Source organism: Abramis brama (genome assembly GCF_963993115.1).
Source record: "Abramis brama genome assembly, chromosome: 10".
Classification (NCBI taxonomy): domain Eukaryota; kingdom Metazoa; phylum Chordata; class Actinopteri; order Cypriniformes; family Leuciscidae; genus Abramis; species Abramis brama.
This window is the reverse complement of record NC_139972.1, coordinates 27,717,872-27,737,921: the sequence shown is the minus strand read 5'-3', so window position 1 is coordinate 27,737,921 and position 20,050 is coordinate 27,717,872. Positions and strand designations below refer to the sequence as shown.

Here is a 20,050-nt window from a genome sequence, read left to right as displayed (position 1 = left end):
CGGGGCTCGGCACGAGCCACAGGATGGCATCTTGAAAAAGACGCGGCTCTTTTAGGGGTGAGTGTTCGGGGAACACTGCACACACACACACAGAACAGAGCAGATAAAGGATATGAAGCGCCGGAAAGCGCAGCAGGTACGGCAGTAGAAGGCGGCGAAGGCCAGCGGCTTCAAGGGCTCGTCCCGCTGAAAAGCTTGCCTCGACGACGCTTGCTTCTCCGTGATCCAGCGATGCGTGAGCTTCGCTGAAGAGATGAAAATCAGTTGAATCAGCCTACTCGAGCTCCTTTTATAGGGGATGGCCACACCCGTTTCGGCGGGATGTGACGAGGAGCGCGCGAAGCACTCTCATTGGTCTGATGTTGCATCAGCCCTCGCTCGATAGGCTCATGCAGTTGCCGCAGAACAGCCAATGAGTGAGCGAGCCGTCTCGCCATGGCTGTGCACTGCCGCAATGCGTTTTACAAATATGAAAATTAAGGATAATTTTGCTTCAGTATTTCGTGAAAAGAGACTTTTCCCGCAGCGTTCTACGAACGCAGTACGAGAGAACTCTCGTAAGAGAACTCCACCTCCAAATGCGAATGCGCTTACAAAAGCGCATTTGTAAGTTCAGATCAGCGATTGAAATATGAGAAATAGTTTGCAGTGTATTAAAACATGCAGTGTATTAAAAATTTGCCTGCGATTTATTCTTTTTCAGTTTCAAAGATATTTTATTTAGTTTCAATTTATATTTTCATTAGTTTCTTGAAAAGCTACGTTCATTTTTATTGGCACAAGAATAATTCCATACAATTAAAGTAATGAAAAAAATGAAAATTCTGTCATCATTTACTATATATATATATATATTACAAAATATATTTTACTCTAAAACTGTAATAAAATTAAAGCCAAAAATCTGAACAAGTTGTGTTTCAAAATTTAGGTTGATATCTCAAAAAATTTGCTTTCAGTAAAATTTTATTTGAGCGCAGTACCACACTTTTTCACTAGATGGACAGCCAAGCTTCCTTACTGACCATATAAGGGTGCCTCAATTTTCATATATGTTTTGAGTGATCTGAACCATGTATTTCCATAATTTTCATAGAATTTATGAAGTAGACATCCTAAACAGAAATAGTATGGGTGGGTTGGCAGTATTTGATTAGATTTCAACCTCTAATAAACACATAAAAAGAGCGCAAATGTGCGTTATAGCTCGCTGCCACATCTCAAATCGAGAATCCATAATATTTTTCACCATCACCACCATTCAACCTGAAAAAAGTCATAAAACCATTCCAATGACTCTGTCAGCTGTTCAGTTGAGGTAAAAAACCTGCATTCACCTTTAATTCAGTATTTCTGGAGCATGACATTTCATGGGTGTGACAAGCTTATCAAGTCTTCTGAACAAAATAAGGGTGTGTGGGATGTCATGGCAAGAAAAAAAAGAAAAGAGAACATTCCACAGGTGTCGAGTATAAAACCAGATGCACATGGGCGAGAAAGCACCATTTTATGCTAACTTCCTGACCAACCAGATTCTTACAGGTAAAATGCGTATTTTTCTTTTTGATGAATGTATTAATTTTATCTAATGCATTTAATATTTAAATATTTAAATGCATTTTTTTATTTATTAATTCTGCTAAATATATTTTGTTTTCAAACATATATTTAGCAGATACATGAGCTGATACATGAGCTTTAGCTATAACACATGGGACAGCATAATATGAAATTAGAAAGTCACAGACCATTTTTGTGTTTGTAGTTTGTCTTTATAGAAAGCTTCTCTGAGTGAAAAATGCCTCCTCCTCATAAGCGCCACGACACCACAACGGATCATCATGTAGGTTCTCCGACTAATCCTATGGCGTTCCTGGGTCAGGACTATAAGAAGCTGCTCCACCAATCTCTCCAAAGAAAGAAGCTGTACACTGATGAGTTGTTTCCTCCAAACAGCAGCTCTATTGGCACTCTGGCTAAAGACTCTGATCTGGACCTCAAAAAGATCAAGTGGAAAAGGCCATCAGTATGTAAACAATGTTCATTAAAATAAATAATTTTAATTCTCTCTTCATATCCATGGTATGAATATAAGTATTCTTTGATCATTCTGTCTAAACAGGAATTAGTGTCACCTAATAAACCTTTCTTCACTGTTGATGGAATATCCAGGTTTGACTACAAACAAGGGGACTTAGGTAAGGCTGGGTTTATTTGAGTAGTTCGGCTTAGGCTGCATCATCTTAAATGAAAAATGTGATAAAAAAATTCTTAAAATAGTGCACTGTAGGCTATAGGGGATATGGAATGATGTTGTAAATAGACAGTGTAAATAGGCTTTCCACTGGGGCGAATGAAGTCTGGTTTCACGTTAGTGTCCCGCAAACTGCCGCAGCTCCGGTCCATAGACATGATAGCACAGAGTGTGTACTGTACATTCTCCTCAGTCTGCTCATCGCCGTGGGCGGCCTTCTGCGTCTGCCCTCGCTCCCGCGACGCAGTAGCAGCCTCCACCTAAAGTGTGTACATTGTCACATTTGTCATTGTTTGTTTCCTATATTGCATGTATACATTGGTCAAACTCTATTCAGATTTGCACATTTTTATTTGTGTTTAGGAAACTGTTGGTTTTTAGCTTCAATTGGGGCTTTGACCTCGACAGATGAGAAGACATCGGTTATGACTAAAGATATAATAAACCAAGTCATTCCAGCTGATCAGTCATTCAGCAGAAATTATGCAGGGATATTTCACTTCAGGGTGAGCTGAATTAGATAATTCAATGTTAATGAATCTTTGAATGATTTTCCCTGGTTTAGCCTCTCTGTAATTTATCTTACAGTTCTGGCGGTTTGGTAAATGGATTGACGTTGTCGTTGATGATCTACTTCCAACAGTCGATGACAATCTCATTTTTGTTCTTTCAAAAACATCGAATGAGTTTTGGCCTGCTTTACTGGAGAAGGCTTATGCAAAGTAGGTGGCAGTAGAGGCTTTGAAATAAACACTGAATCAATTGAATTATTGTTTCTTGTCTCAAAAATATTGGTTGGATAATGGATGCATGATCTTTCCTTTGATTTGTCTCTCTTGGATTTGTATGTTGTTGTGTGGAGTATCATTTTAAAGTTTTCAGTTATATGTATAAACAGGGCATATTACATCATATTCATTAAATCGTGTCTGTGACATTGTAGCATTTACATTGCACCATAAAACGGTTCTTGCCTTGACAGGGTGTGTGGATCTTATGAGGACCTGGATGGTGGATTCATATCTGAGGCCCTGATGGACTTCACTGGTGGGGTGCACATTGAGTTTGCGCTGAATGAAGCTCCTCCTTATCTGTGGGACATTATGGATCGAGCAGCCAAGTCAAAAACCCTTATGGGCTGTGCTACTTACAACGGGGTAAGACCTCACCTGCAGTAATCCTGGATCTATTTTTCTTTGACAAATAATTGTTGGCATAAATCTTTATTAAAGTTGACAAATTTAAATAGACAAATGCTTAAGAGTCTATGCATTGCAGTGATTATTATGTTTCTAGCATGTTAAATGTTTGGCAACAGTTCTTCGTGTTAATTTACGTGTTCTAAATACTCAACTTTATGAAAGTCCTTCCATGGACTGAAGGACTTGTTTGTTTTTGATTTAAGGAAACACGTGAACCTGTGTCATCCAGTGGCATAGTTGGGGGTCATGCTTACACTGTGACAGGGGTTTCCAAGGTAAGACCACAGAAAATCAATTCTCATAGCAACCAAATACCTGCAGTGATGGACATTCGTTTCAGACGACAGACGTCCCTTTGCTTTTTTAGGTTTATTCCTAAAACCATAACATCTTCCTGATTATGCGTGCATGAACTTTTGTACTTTTTTTGTATGTTAACGCCCCCTCTACTTATTCATGTATACGCTATTACCTGCCCTCTTAAATGTTTTAGTCTGACAGCATCATTCTTGGTTTTCAGGTGATGAGTAAAGGAAACCCAGTTCATCTGGTGAGAGTATTAAACCCATGGGGAGACACAGAGTGGAATGGAGACTGGAGTGACGGGTTAGTGTTGCTAATTTGCTTTTATGTACTGAGTAACAGCTTTAGTACTTTATTCTTTATTGACAAACTTGCATCCACATATTGTCACTGACAGGTGGAAATCTCATATCTGTATATTTAGCCAATGAAAAGTATTGAAAAAGAGCTTGTGACTAAACTTTCTATCTCCATTGTATCCTCAAACTGTCGGTAAACCGCCTCTATCGCAAATGAAGTGCCATCTTGCAGTGCAAGGGTAAATAAAGAACTGGTTCTTTGAGTAAGTACAGCATTTGTATTATTTAAGAAACACAATATATATATATATATATATATATATATATATATATATATATATATATATATATATATATATATATATATTCATATATAATATGTCTTAGTCAAGCATTTGTGGTCAAGCCATTGCCAGTTCTGTATGGAAGCTTATAAGTAGCAATATTCAATTTGAAATGTAATATGAAAAATGACAATGCAATATGTAAAATGGCAATGCATTTCTGTATTTAAATTTGAATTTTACCATACATTTGTGCAACGTTTGGTGCAAAATGAAAATGAAAATTCAATTATATAATTTACATTTGCCATTTCATACACTAGTTTTAATATGTAAATTGAATACATATTTTAACGCTTTATAAGTTGCAAAGTTAAAATTAAAATGGATTACAGAAATGATTAGATATGTTTAGCATGTTCAAGCAAAAACTGTAGCAAAATTGTAATTTAAATGTTATTTTTTCTTAATTGCATTTACACTCACAGTTCAGTTTTACGCCAGCCCAACAGGAAGTCGGTTATTATGTTGTTTGGAAAACGCATACAATGGAATGTGAAATACTCCTCCTAGGGAATTCATCCGATCGCCACCAAACTCGGTGTGAATGAAGTCAAGACACTGAGGATGAATTCTTGCGAACGGATTTTTGATATCTCGAACGGTTTGGCCGTGGTGAGGAAACGAATTTATGGCAAATAATGGGACACAGAAAGTGTGTTATAACTTCTGCATACATTATCTGATCTTGATGAAACTTCCGCAGTGTGTTCGTTGTAAGAGTCCGATCACATGGATGTGACTATTGTGAGTCAAAGTTATAGCGCCACCAACTGGCAGTGTGTGCTTTGAAATGCTTTGAAATCACTCTCTTATTTTTACCCGATTTGCTTCAAACTTTATGTGTATAATGTAAACACACGGCAGATGTAGACCTGTGAAAGGATTATTAATATCTTAGATACTGTTGCTGTGGCAATGCATCAAACTTTAATATTCTTTTCAGATGCTTTTGAGACTCTTCACATGCTTGAAAATGCATGAAACTCGACAGACACATCACATTTATTATCCAGTAGACGTGCAAAGTTTCAGAAATGGGCGTGGTGAGGGGCTCAGTAGCGTCACCTTTAGTCAAAAATGGGGGCTTAGTTTTTCCTAGAATCACAAAAATCGGTATGTATATTGTTCTCATCGAGCCAGACAACTTTCTAATTTACAGTTATTAACTCCCACCAACAGGAAGTCAGATATTTTGGTTTGAATGTGATTTTTTGGAGAATTCTCTCTCTCTCTCTCTCTGTATCTGTGTCTCTGTGTGTGTGTTAGAGGTCTGCACGGGCTTTAAACTGAAGCCTGAACCCAGCCCGTACCTGCGATCATTTAACCCGACCCGACCCGACCCGACAATTACATTTACATGTTAAGCCCGAACCCGACCCGAACCCGAGGTCCACTCTATTTCTCACAGCAAATAAATACCATTTTTGAGAGAAAGAGCCTGTGTGTCTGTGGTCTGTGTAGCCTATGCACACATTGCACATCGAGAAGAAAGCGAAAACATTGCAAAGCGAGAAGAAACCGCTCTGGATGAAATGTGAATTTTAAAACAAATTAAATGAACAACAGCAATAACTTAAATAAAAGTGCTTTAAAAAAAAAAACATTTTGTTTGTTTATATATATATATATATATATATATATATATATATATAGCTGCGAGCAGCGATTACGGGCCAAAGCCGGCGGCACCGCCACCGCGGCGGCACCCCTTTAGGTAACTAAAGGCACCGGAGTTGCGGTGCCACCGGCTTGGGTCCGTAATCGCTGCTCGCAGCTACTGTATATTTCTTATTACTATTAACTGTAATATCCAATAATGTTGGAGATCCTATAGTTTTTCCTTACAAATGCATAGGCCTATTACTCTTGAGATCACATAATATGACAAAGCTCCGTTGGTATTCGGTATTAATAATAATAATAATAATAATAATACATTTTATTTGTTTGCCGCCTTTCTGGACACTCAAGGTTGCCTAATAGCTACCGAAAAATGTGACCACTCTTTATTTATTTATAACTGAGTGTAGTGTTCAATAAAGTGACGAATGTGATGTGTGACCATCTCTGTTTATGGAGCGCTGTATAATCATAAAATATGAGGCAGACATGCGAGTCCCCTTTCTATTTTATAAAGCATATTGATCAGGTATTAATACATATGTAGCCTACATTGTCACGGAATCTGACGGGTCAAATTCATCGACCTAGCCTTTTTTGGGTAAATGTGGAGCAGGTCGAGGGCTGGCGACGTCATCGTCTATAATTCAGTGTCTAATATTTTAAACAACGAAGCAGCACACGAAACTTTAACCGGCACAAACAAACAAGACTATTTTGGGTGAATATGGAGCAGGTATGTCGTGGAAAAGTTCATTTATTTCAGGAATTCAACTTTACAGGTGAAACTAATATATTATATAGACTCATTACATGCAAATTGAGATATTTCAAGCCTTTATTTGTTATAATTCTGATGATTATGGCTTACAGCTTATGAAACCCACAAAATCAAAATCTCAGAAAATTCTAATATTACATGAAATCAACAAAAAAAAGGATTTTAAATACAGAAATGCTGGCCCTCTGAAAAGCATATGGTATCATGGATATCATGCATATCCCATCTACCAGGACATTTTCAGAGCACTTCATGCTTCCTTCAGCAGACAAGCTTTATGGAGATGCTGACTTCATATTCCAGCAGGACTTGGCACATGCCCACACTGCCAAAATAACCAAAACCTGGTTAAATGACCATGGGATTACTGTGCTTGATTGGCCAGCAAACTCGCCTGACCTGAACCCTATAGAGAATCTATGGGGCATTGCCAAGAGAAAGATGAGAGACATGAGAGCGAACATTGCAGATGAGCTGAAGGCCGCTATTGAAGCATCCTGATCTTCATAACACCTCCGCAGTGCCACAGGCTGATAGCATCCATGCCACGCTGCATTGAGGCAGTAATTCATGCAAAAGTGGCTCAAACCAAGTACTAAGTACATACTGTATGCATGATTATACTTTTCAGAGGGCCAACATTTATGTATTTAAAATTCTTTTTTTTGTTGATTTCATGTAATATTCTAATTTTCTGAGATTTTGAATTTGGGGGTTTCATAAGCTGTAAGCCATAATCATCAAAATTATAACAAATAAAGGCTTGAAATATCTCACTTTGCATGTAATGAGTCTATATAATATATTAGTTTCACCTGTAAAGTTGAATTCCTGAAATAAATGAACTTTTCCACGACATTCTAATTTATTGAGAAGCACACACACACACACACACACACACACACACACATATATATATATATATATATATATATTACAGAGTTATATTACAACACACACTACACACAAACACACATGCGTAGTAATAATAATCTAAAGTGAGTGGCTTGAATTTTTAATAATTGAAATGAAACAGAACTTCTGCTTTTAATGTCATTTTACAATGGATATTCAAATGTGAAATCATGAATATAGAACCAAAAGTAATAATATATATTTTATTAATACTACACAGAACAAGAGATTAATCTATATTCTCGCCAAAATGTTGGATAGATTTGGAGTGCTTAACGTAAACAAGCTGTTAATAATGTGCATGCGTCACAAAAACGGAATTCTTAACGCGTTCATGTATAACACAGCCACTTTTATACACACAAAACAAATATAAAATTACAATTTGAAGAATTCTCTCATCTGTGCAGAAAAATAGCCCAAATGATGCTGCTTCCTCATGAACTTCAGTGCCAAGCTCGTCATAAACCCAGGCCTCGGCGCGACTGGAGGCGGGAATGCATAACGTTACTTTCATGAAGGCTGTCAACAAACCAAAATGAAAGCTAAACGTAACAAATAAGCACATTCCAACCTTTACAGTCTATGATTCCAACACATTTATTTTAAACGTAAAATCACCTTCATCCAGGAAATCAAATCGGCATGAGAAACTTTCACATTCTTCTGTAACGTTACATCTCTGCATCTCATGAACTTGACGAGCTTCCTAGTCCTGACAAAAACGCGCAGTTAATCATTTCTAAATGTGTTCACCACCATATTTTACTAAAAATGTTGACAAATGTATTAACAATTTAATTTTAAAAAGATAAAAGCAATTAAACCTACCGTCTCGGTCGCATGAAGATAAAATGGCGTCGTCGTCTTGTGAGGCAGCAGTCATCGAGGGGCGGAGTCAATACAATTCGGCGCGTTCTTTTGCACTTTCAGTGTAAAAATAAAATTACACCCTGAAGAGGAGTAGTTTTTAACAATGTAGATTGTTAATTTAACTCTTTGGGAATTAATAACTTTTTAACACTGCATTTTTTACACTGCCGATTTTACTGTGCACTAACCCCCTCAAACCCCACCCTCAAATACATCTTGTCGGTGATTGGCTGGAGCACTGTTTGCTGTGTTTCATGGTATGGGTGAGTCTAGTTTGTTTTTCTTGCTGTTTGTGGAGCCTGTGGTGTCTACAGAGACCGCGTTTTTTTACAGTGTGTTCAGGGAACAGGCAGCTAGCGGATAGTGAGATGTTTGCTGTATGTGACAAAAAATGTTTTGGCCTAAAAAACGTGTGACATGACTTAGAGCACCTTTAATCTAGTTAGGTTCTCTGTGTTTGAACGCGTTAACGCGTAAATGATGTGTTAACACGTAAATTGCGTGTTAACCCTCTAGGCGCCACGGTCGAGTTTACTCGACAAGATGCGGCACTGAATAAAACGGCCGATTTTGTCAAATAGGGTGTCAAATTTCGTTCGACCTCCCCTCCACTAGATTGCAGACATGTCATACTTCATCCCAGACTAAAAAAAAAGTCATGCTTCTATACAAAATCTTTGAGCTAGAGCGCATTGAATCAGTGCGAACAAAAGCGGAGCTAGTGTGCGAGTGAGCCATTTTATCAGAGCAATGTTGTCAACGTCAGCGAGTATTTGCATTAGATTCTTCTTCTTCTTATTATTATTATTATTATTATTGTTATTATTGTTATTTAATGGCATCAATAAAGCTGATGAAGTGTTGGGTCTTCTATTCGCGGACTCTGAGGCATACAGAAGGTGAGGGGCATTTTTGGGGGAAAGAAGTGCTGCATTTTATAATTTAAACATGTGACTTTTCATGAAAATTCTATAATACATGATGGCCGCCACCATATGACGTCATAATATGCAAATTAGATGGGACAATGTAAACCCTACATAAACTTTGGGTCATCCTTAATATTTCTCTTAAGAACTAATTCTCTTATCACTTTTAAGTTATAGCCTTTTGAAATTAAGATGTCAAAATCGAACGGTTTAGGAAAAAACCTCTGGCGCCTAAAGGGTTAACGTGTTAACATGCCAGTTTCACACGTTTTGGCACTTTTGGCCTTCCATACTTCTTCAGCGCGATTTCCTACTGATAAAATTTGCGTCTCCTGTTGACGCCACAGTTCTCTTACGAGAGGTCTCTCGTACTGCGTAATATCTTACGCTCGGGGAAAACGTCTTTTCCACGAGATATTGAAGCCAAAAAAATTATCCTTATAATTTTGTATTATTGCAAAACGCGTTGCAGGAGCACGTGGCCATGGGTGAGACAGCTTGCGGGCCCATTGGCTGCTCTGCGGCAACTGCATCAGCCTACCGAACGAGGCCTGAGGTGACGTTAGTCCCGCCTGAGGTGACGTTCGTCCCGCCGAAACGGGCGTGGCTTAGCCCTATAAAGGAAGGCTCGGGACAGCTGATCCCTGATTTTTCATCTCTTCAGCGAAGCTCACGCATCGTTGGATCCCGAGAGAAGCCGCGCCGTCTGAAGAAGCCTTTCAGCAAGACGAGCCATCATCTGAAGCTGCTGGCCACGTCGCCTTCTACTGCCGCTCCCGCTGCGCTATCCGGCGCCTATATCCTTTCTCTGCTACTGTGTTTTGTGATATGTATGTGTGCTCGCTGCCGCGACACACACTCTCATTGCACTAAAAGAGCCGGGCGTCTTTTTCAAGACGCCCCCTTTCCTGAGGATCACGCAGCTCTCGCGCTCGCTGACGGCGACTACCCTCACTACGAGCCAATTGCCTATGGACGGGGACGGGGTTCGTTTTTCTTTACGTTACAAGAAAGCTACCCTGTCCCTGCGCGCGTCACTCACCGGCGAAAGGAGAAAAGAGTGTTCTTAGTCCCGCCTCGGCTGTACTGGCCTCTTTTCTCTCACATTTCTCAGTTCCCCCGATCGGGCGACTGGAAATATCAGTATTGCAGCAAGCGAGTCTGTTATAAATACGCACGCCTGCCAGCAAACGCCGAAGAATACATGTTGACGCTCTCTTATATGCTCAGCGCATCCAAAAGCCTGTGTTTCCCCCTGTGGCTCAGTTCCCTCCCTCACTCGGTTAAACACCGCAGCGGGGTCGAGCGCGAGCATTCTGCCCGCTGCGATCAGTGCGCTCCCCGCCTCAAATGTCACAGGCATAACGCCGTTATTTCAGCACACCGAAGCACCTTTGTAGCCCAGCGAGCAGAGCGCGCTTCGCATCCAACCCCTAGCCAACCACGCAGATGCGTGGGCAGTGCTTCCAGGGGTTTCGGAGTGGGTGCTAGACATTATAAAAGGAGGCTATTCGCTACAGTTTTGTTGGCGCCCTCGCCGCTTCACAGCGCGCGTCGAAACCACGGTGAATTCAGAAGTAGCACACCTACTTCGAGCCGAAATATCAAAACTGTTGAGCAAGGGGGCTATAGAGCCTTTATCTCAAGCTCAAAGCGGAGGGGGGCTGTAGAGCAGATACTTCCTGGTACCGAAAAAAGACGGGGGTCTCAGACCCATACTGGATCTAAGACAGCTGAACAAAGCATTGGCAAAACGCAGTTTCAAAATGCTCACGACCAGAAAAATCCTCGCGCAGATTCGCCGAGGAGACTGGTTTATGTCAATAGATCTGAAGGACGCGTATTTTACATATACAGATAGCGTCACATCACAGGCGATACTTGAGATTCGCCTTCGAGGGCCAGGCTTATCAGCACACAGTCCTACCGTTCGGTTTGTCCCTAGCACTCCGTACATTACGAGGTGCATGGACGCAGCGCTCGCACCCCTCAGACTCCGAGGCATGCGAGTGCTGAACTATTTGGACGACTGGCTGATTCTAGCTCAATCACGCTCAGAGCTCGTGGAGCACAGGACCATTTTACTCGATCACCTCGAGAATCTAGGTCTCAGAGTCAATTGGGCGAAGAGCTCTCTGAACCCCAGTCACACGATATCTTTTCTGGGCACAGTTCTGGACTCGCAGTCTATGATAGCGCGGCTGTCATCACAGCGCGTGCTAGACATTCAGCGCGCAGCGAGCTTTTTCCGCTGCGGCGCGACCGTCCTGCTCAGGAAGTTTCAAAGGATGCTCGGTCTCATGGCCTCAGCATCATCAGTTCTTCAGCTGGGCTTGCTCCGCATGCGCCCTCTGCAGTTCTGGTTGAAAGCGCGGGTATCCAGTCAGCTTCGTCTAAAGGTCGATCAGATTTGCTTTTCAGCTCTGAGACCTTGGAAAGCAAATGACTGGTACCAATCAGGTGTAAGCCTGGGGACTTCCTCGAGGGTGAAAGTGGTGTCGACGGACGCCTCCACCTCGGGATAGGGAGCGCTGCTCGAGGGCAGACCGTTCTTCGGCTAGTGGTCAGAACGGGAAAAGCTCCAACATATCAACTGCCTGGAAATGTTGGCAGTGGACAACGCGCTGACGCGTTTTTGTCCTCAGATAAAGGACCACCACGTCTTAGTCCGCTCGGACAACATGTCAGTGGTGTCTTACATAAATCGCCAAGGCGGTCTCAGATCCCGAAATTTATACAGGCTGGCGAAACGCCTCCTGGTATGGGCTCAGCGCAACCTGCGCTCGCTGAGAGCAGTGCACGTGTCTGAGCTACAGAATTTGGGGCCAGACAGACTGTCCAGGGACAACATTCCGGCGAGCGAATGGTCTCTACACCCGCAAACAGTCCTACTGTTGTGGGAGAGATTCGGCAGAGCGGAAGTGGACCTGTTCGCGTCTCACGAAAACGCTCACTGCCCTGTGTTCTTTTCCAAGAGCAAGAGCACGCTGGCCCAAGTGTGGCCGCGCTGCCCGCTCTATGCTTTTCCCCCCGTCTCTCTCCTGCCTCAGGTGATAGAACGGATCAGGGAAGTAAAATGCTCAGTGCTGCTCGTAGCGCCGCTCTGGAAAAACCAACCGTGGTTCCCAGTTCTGATGCAGTTAGCAGACACTGCCCCCTGGCCAGTGCCATTGAGGAGGGACCTCCTCTCTCAGGCCAAGGGTTCGATTTGGAAATCCTCACCCGGAGTTGTGGTCCCTTCATGTATGGGCGCTCAATGGGTACCCGCTGACCTCTCAGAGGGAGTGCTAAATACTATCACTCAGGCTAGAGCTCCGTCTACCAGAGCTAACATGAGGTCCTCCCAGACCTCCCTCAGTCCCTATGTGGGACCTTTCTACGGTGCTGGAAGCCATGAAAGGTGACCCATTCGAGCCTATTCAAACGATTAGCCTTAAGCACTTGTCTTTCAAGACAGTGTTTTTGCTGGCTCTCCCTTCAGTGAAGCGCGTAGGTGACCTACACACCTAGGCATGGTTATGTTCCAAAATCCCTCAACACACCGTTTCGGGCTCAGGTCATTTCCCTGTCCGCCCTACCCGTGTCGGGCGAGGAAGGGGACGCAAGCTTTCTTTGTCCAGTAAGGGCGCGAAGAGCTTATGTGTCTCGCTCGTCTGTTTTCAGACAGACTGAGCAGTTGTTTGTTTCGTTCAGCGGACGTTCCAAGGGACTGGCTGTTTTGAAACAGAGCCTATCCAGATGGATAGTTGACGCCATAGCGCTGGCATACACCGCCAAGGGCCTACAGTGCCCGTTGGGTGTCAGAGCGCACTCCACGAGAGGCGTTGCCTCTTCGTGGGCTTGGTCTAGCGGGATTTCCTTGCAGGACATATGTATGGCGGCGGGCTGAGCCTCGCGTCTACATTTATAAGGTTCTATAACCTAGAGGTTCCCGCCTTACAGGCTAAGCTGCTGTCGGTATAGACGAATCAGTGCTGTCTGATAAGGACACTGAGGTTGTGAGCGCTGCGCGCCGCCGACTGTTTATGCTATGGGCAGTATTGCGTAAGACCCGCATTTCCCACATCAGTTCAGGCCAGTTCCGCCCTGTCTATGTGATGTCATGTTAACATTTGCGTCTATGGACGCTGCTGTATATGGATAGAGGGATTCCCCTCCTTTTTCCAGGACTCTCTGTGAGTCCCTCTGGTGATTGTGCACTGTAATTCCTGGGCTTCGCCTTCAGGTTTATTGGTGTATGATCCCAGCACGCACGGCGCTTTGCATTGGGTCCTCTAGCGTAAGATATTACGCAGTACGAGAGACCTCTCGTAAGAGAACGTACTCGGTTACTAACGTAACCTCGGTTCTCTCTAGAAGAGGGAACGAGTACTGCGTATCTTGCCGTGCATGCAACACACCCTGGTTCACTTCGGCGATGAAAAACCAGGGATCAGCTGTCCTTTATAGGGCTAAGCCACGCCCGTTTCGGCGGGACGTGACGCAGAGGGCGTGAAGCGCCCTCATTGGCCTGACGTCACCTCAGGCCTCGCTCGGTAGGCTGATGCAGTTGCCGCAGAACAGCCAATGGGCGCGCGAGCTGTCTCGCCCATGGCCGTGTGCTGCTGCAACGCGTTTTGCAATAATACAAAATTATAAGGATAATTTTTTTGGCTTCAATATCTCGTGGAAAAGAGGTTTTCCCCGAGCGTAAGATATTACGCAGTACTCGTTCCCTCTTCTAGAGAGAACCGAGGTTACGTTAGTAACCGAGTACGTTTCCCATTGAACGCAATGGAGTTCCTAATTCGTCATATAGTGACGTACAGGGGCACCTTTGGCGTCTTAGTTTTTGACGCCTTTGGAGTGAGACTGGGTTGACTTTGACAAGGCAGTGTTTAATTATTAAAATAAATACTGTGTTTTTGGAGATATGAGGTTTCTACCCAACAGCGACAATATATATAATATATATATATATATATATATATATATATATATATGTATGTGTGTGTGTGTGTGTGTGTGTTTGTTAGGTAATGCATCAATAAGATTAATAAGATTACTTTTTGAAGCAACTAGTGAATAAATGCATTACTTTCAAATTTACAGCAAAATATTTAGTTTTTCAATTAGAAGTAACCAATTAGAAGAAACTGAAAAAAAGCATAAGTAACAAAATGCATTACTTACAATAAAACTAACACAATTAGTTACTTTTTAAGGAAGTAACGCACTATTGTAATGCATTACTCTTAAAAGTAACTTTGATTACTTTCTCCCATCACCTCACATTCACGTACTTAAATGGTTATTTGCTATATATCATAGGGTTATATCATATATATCATTCTATACATACAGTATAATAGGGTTGCTGTGATGCTGGTATGGCACATCAAATCCAATATATTTTGTGTGTATACTGTATATAATTCTTTCAGATCAACTTTGTGGGACACAGTGAGTGTGGAGGACCACAAGTGCCGTGAAAAACTTGACAATGGAGAGTTCTGGTTAGCATTGATCTGAAACCTTAATTTACAAATGTGTGATTCACATATTGGGTATTATTTACTCAGGATCATTGTTATACAGGATGCCAGTGAAAGATTTCATCAAAAACTATGAAAGCCTGGATATCTGCTGTTTCTGTCCTGATTTTCTGGATAGATCTCCTGGATATCACTGGACATCACAACGCAGTTTTGGCAAATGGATTGCTGGGACTACAGCTGGTGGTTCCATGGACAATATAGGTATGTATAAAATAAATGATCTATGATATACTGTACTTTATGCTATTAACAAAACATTATATGCAAATGCTGTTTTCAGTAATGACTCTTTTCTCACACACTTTATGGACTTGTGTAACAGTTGTTTTCACCTTCACCTTCACATTCTGAATTTGATTTATAAAAAGTCCTGTGCACAAGCTTAACTATTTTGTTGTGTTGTAGAGACTTTTGGGAAAAACCCTCAGTTTCGTGTGAGGATTGAGGAGCTTAGTGAGAACTTTACACATGAGAAGGGAGCTGAAAACATACTGGTGTCTCTCATGCAGAACCACGAGACGAGACGCAGAAGTAGCCAAAACAACTACATGATTGGTTTCTACGTTTTTAAGGTTAGTATTGACACATGTAGGGACACTTTTTTTAACATTGTAACTTTTTTTTGTTTTACATTAGGCTACAATTCCCTACAAATGTTTTTAAATTAAACCCTTTATTTTCATTTCATCTTCTGTAACCTCGGGAGTATGATGGTCATGATCATGATTTTACTCCAGTAGCTATTTATATTTATAGAAACTGAGGGTACGTTTACACGACAATGATGTACTAAAAATGGAAAAGTTTTTACTTGGCTTTTTTAGCATACATAAGACAACATTGCCAAACCGATCCCCGTTCACAAAGATCCGCAAAAACGGCTAAAAATGCTTCATTATGGATGCCAGGCCTGTAGTTGGTGATGTCATTTTGTAAAGAAATATTATGTGCCTATAGACCTTATGTAGCCCCGCCCCTTTTCAGCGCTGCGCTCATTGTCTTTTGACATCCGGTCTGTATTTTCACAGTGATCTTGCGTATGTATGAATGAACGGCTCGTTTTAAAATCTTCCCGGTCTACTGACATTTGTTAAGAGATCTGCTTGAAACATTACAATCCTCATGATTACTTTTGTTAACTTTAAATTATGTTATTCCACTTCAAAAGCCAATTACCTCTGGACAGTAATGCCATAGAAATAAACAGAGCGACCGCAAAACAGAAGTTCAAAGACAATATTCCAAAGATGGCAGCGCATAATTTGTTTCTCTGCTAAAAAAGGTCTATAGACTGAACACGTAATACGTATACGCATGATGTCAACTTTTTCACAAATTCACATTTTTGTTGTTTGAATATAGACGATAAATGTAACGTTTTCATAAACTTGCACTTCAAAACACGATTTTAAAAGCTTGCATTTTCAGGCCAAAACCCAATAAAAAAAAATATAGTTTTTTTGGTTGAAAACAGTGTCTTGTATTATACAGCCCCTAAATAAAACAAATATAGATTATGTGATGAGATGCTTCTTTATTCTTTTTATTACACTGTTTTATCAAACCTTTTTGTACTTTTGCAGATACACATACTCACAAAAATATATAACCAAATACAGTATTGATTCATTCTTCTTTAGATGAAACGTAAGAGTGGGAAGTTCTCAGCTGTGTTCTTCAAAGACAAACCACCTGTGGCAAAAAAGTCTTTCGATAGTTTGAGAGAGGTGATGGGGTTTTTCTGGCTGGAGCCTGGAGAGTACCTGATTGTGCCATGCACCGAGAATCCTGATGAATCGGCCTCCTTCATCCTGTCTATATTTTCAAAGCATGAGACACACTTTGAGTAAGTTGTGGTGCAGTCAAAAGTTTGTTAATTTTGAAAGTGACAAAAGCAAAGACAACCCAGGGCCACAAACACATACACTCAAATATCATGTTAAGGTTTATTTGTGTGAATAACAACCATTAAATAAATGAATAAAATGCAACATTGATGTGCATTACATATATGATGGTACAATACAATTTTCAATCTTTTTAGGCACACATGATATAGAAGTATATGCAGTAGAAAATGTTTGGTATACAAAGTTAATTTTATGAATTCACTGATTCGTATCCTGGGATTTTTCTGTTAGCTTCTGTCATCTAAATTTATTTTCCCATCAGATACATTGAAGAGACTGAGGAGAATGAAGACGATCCCTGATGAGAGTGAACCTGTCACACAAAATGGCTTCTTAGAGAAATAAGTCAACATATATGCCTCATCACTTTTTCTTTGTTTTTTTTCATGCTCAGTTCAGAATGGGTATCAAGTGTAAATGGTTTTCTTTTTTTTATTTCTCCCCTTTATGTAATCACTTCTGACATCACATAACTAAAGCTAATGTATTCTCTGATTGGTGCTTGATTTACTGTGTAGTTATATACTTTTCGGTAACACTTTATTTTACAGTGTTCTTGTTACACGTGTAGGGCTGAGCAAATATGGGCAGAACTCTTTACTGCCCTAGTTTTTCAAAAAGCCCTTTAAAGGGGCGGTTGAATATGAATGGACTTTTCTAACTTCAGTGTAATGTTGCTGTTTGAGCATTTGCTTTTAAAGAAATGTTTTTTTTAAGGACTACAACAAATGGTTGGTAGGGACTACACAAGCTTCCTCACTAACTCTAAAATTTACATAAACCCTGCCCCCCCGGAACACGATTTATAGATTATCATTAACACTAACCATTCAGAAATGTCCTGTTGCTTCTAGATGTTGTCACTTCTTCTTGAGTCTCTCCATTACGGTCTGACTCCAGTTTGAACATAAACATTGACATTTTCAGTGCATGTCTGTGTGAGTGCAAGGTCTTGAAGCTCCGCCCCCTGTGCTGAGAGCCGCAGCTAATTTGCATTTAAAGGGCCAGACACAAAACGGTGCATTTTGCTCACCCTCAAAAATTGACAACTTTAACTTTATCTCCCTCTGGATCTCCACCTATTTGCCTCATCTTTTGGTTTCCTGTTGGTTGGGTTCGGTGTTGGTATTCCACTCATGTTTAACAGTGCTTTGCTCAGGGTATAAGAAGGAAAGGTAACTGTTGATCTAGGAGAAAGGCTTTAACCCCGCCACTCCCGCACATCGGTGCGTAACCTCATACAAGAAAGGCTTTTACAGCCTCGTCTGCACAACAGTGCATTATTTGTTTTCTATACAGTATGTTGTTCCATTCTACTGTCTGTATATTTAAACATGTAACTTAATAAATAACTTTGCCTGCTTTAAAGGCTTTGAGAATCTTTCCTTTTATCACTTATGTTGAAAGCTAAAGCTGAATCTAAATGTTCAGGTTAAATCCTACGTTTTCCTATTAGTTTTAAGAAAGATCTTTGCCTTAAAGAATAAGAGGTTAAAGAATAACAACTTTAATAGAGTCAGATTAATTATATTGGAGTCAGATAAATATTTCGATCATACACGTAATCCTTCAACTGCCCTTTGTTTCCGATTATGGTTCAATATAGCAGCGCAAGTTTCCACGTTACATGTAGTTATAGTAATAACTATAAAATATGCAGAATTGCATGCGACTATATAGCCCTAAACCAAACCTCAATCATGACCCTATAAGTACATGTTGTTAATTATTATTAGTCAGTACTTAAAATAATACACTGTAACTGTCACGGGTGTGTGCAAAGGCAGACGAAGGCGAAGAGGCTGAAGGCTCCAATGCAAAAGTTTAATCACAGAAATAACTCAAGGTACAAACAGGCAAGTAACACACTCAAAATAAAACTAACTACAGACAAAGACTGGTTGAACTGAAGGAAACTAAATACTAACACTGATGAACAGAAACAGGTGACACAGATGAAATAATTAACTGTTGACTTGAAGGCCACAAGCATATAGGCTGCGCATACAACATCCAGTGTGTGCTGCATTGCGGTAGGGCTGTGGGATAGGAGGGCACAGTCATCAGCGTATTGCAATTCATAAATTGTGGTCGTGGTGGTGGCTTGCAGGCGGCGGAGGAGGAGGGTGACTGCTGCCAGGAAAAGTTCGAAGATCACTGGAGCCAGTATACACACCACTGTTTCATTCCTACCTGAACAGGAAAGGAGGGGGAAATACCCACAGTCATATGGTGCGTTCAAGTCATCTCGTATAGATCGTATTTACGAGTTGAACGCACTTGAACGCCACCACAATGTCGTAAATAGAGCTCGGGATTGTTGCGTCACGCCGCAATGCATTGTGGGAATCACGGTACGGAAGTAGATGTACTGTATAGTTCCATGTATAGTTCACAGTTCCATGCTGGTGGAACGCTCTCCCCACCCTCATCCGGAATGCAGAATCCCTGACAACCTTCAAAAAACATCTGAAAACCCATCTCTTCCGTGAGCACTTATCCACATAAAAAAAAAACAAAAAAAAACCCCTCCCCTTTCCCTCTTAACCTCACTTATCGGGCTTATGCTACTCTGAATAATGCCTGAACTTTGTATCTTGAGCACTTCTTGCGCTGCTTTTTGTTTTTGCCTCTTCATGATGACTCGCTTAATCTAGTCCTACTTTGTAAGTCGCTTTGGATAAAAGCGTCTGCTAAATGACTAAATGTAAATGTAAATGTATAGTAGTGTATAGTAGGCAGTAGGTAACGTTGATCATTTGGTCATTAATTTAGGGTATTTTTTGGAAAATGGTTCAGTATTGCTGTATTGTGAACTGCTGTAATCGGTCTCATGATCGACAGGGCAAACGCCTCATAAATCATATTAGTTTTCCCTATTTCGTCGAATGGCTTGGGTCGCCGCTGGTCGTCAACCGGACGAAAACAGTGGCTTATTGCACGTATGCTGGCGCGGATTAATGCACAGGCTTACATAGGCTGCAGCCTAGGGGCCCCACGTGTTCAGGGGGCCTCGGATTGGCCAGACATTTTTTTTTTTTTGGGATTCCAGTTTGGATGGGCCAGAACGTTAAATTAAA

At 41.1% G+C, this 20,050-nt stretch overlaps 1 protein-coding gene across 1 annotated transcript; it reads left to right on the top strand.

Moving 5' to 3' along the window:
• The first annotated feature begins 1,501 nt into the window (after positions 1–1,501).
• Positions 1,502–18,336, top strand: LOC311090480 (calpain-1 catalytic subunit-like). Its single transcript, XM_084125771.1, has 13 exons — positions 1,502–1,542; positions 1,766–2,026; positions 2,123–2,198; positions 2,618–2,760; positions 2,843–2,976; positions 3,237–3,411; positions 3,660–3,731; positions 3,977–4,062; positions 14,947–15,018; positions 15,101–15,261; positions 15,466–15,632; positions 16,701–16,906; positions 17,233–18,336. The coding sequence occupies exons 2-13, from the start codon at positions 1,799–1,801 to the stop codon at positions 17,270–17,272; spliced, it is 1,560 nt and encodes a 519-aa protein (XP_083981897.1). The 5' UTR covers positions 1,502–1,542; positions 1,766–1,798; the 3' UTR covers positions 17,273–18,336.
• The last annotated feature ends 1,714 nt before the right edge of the window (positions 18,337–20,050 follow it).

Coding starts and splice junctions, on each gene's coding strand:
- LOC311090480 (XM_084125771.1), top strand. CDS start 1,799: ATGCCTCCTCCTCATAAGCGCCACGACACCACAACGGATCATCATGTA. Junction 2,199..2,617: donor CTACAAACAAGGGGACTTAG/GTAAGGCTGGGT, acceptor ATTTGTGTTTAG/GAAACTGTTGGTTTTTAGCT. Junction 15,262..15,465: donor TGGTTCCATGGACAATATAG/GTATGTATAAAA, acceptor GTTGTGTTGTAG/AGACTTTTGGGAAAAACCCT.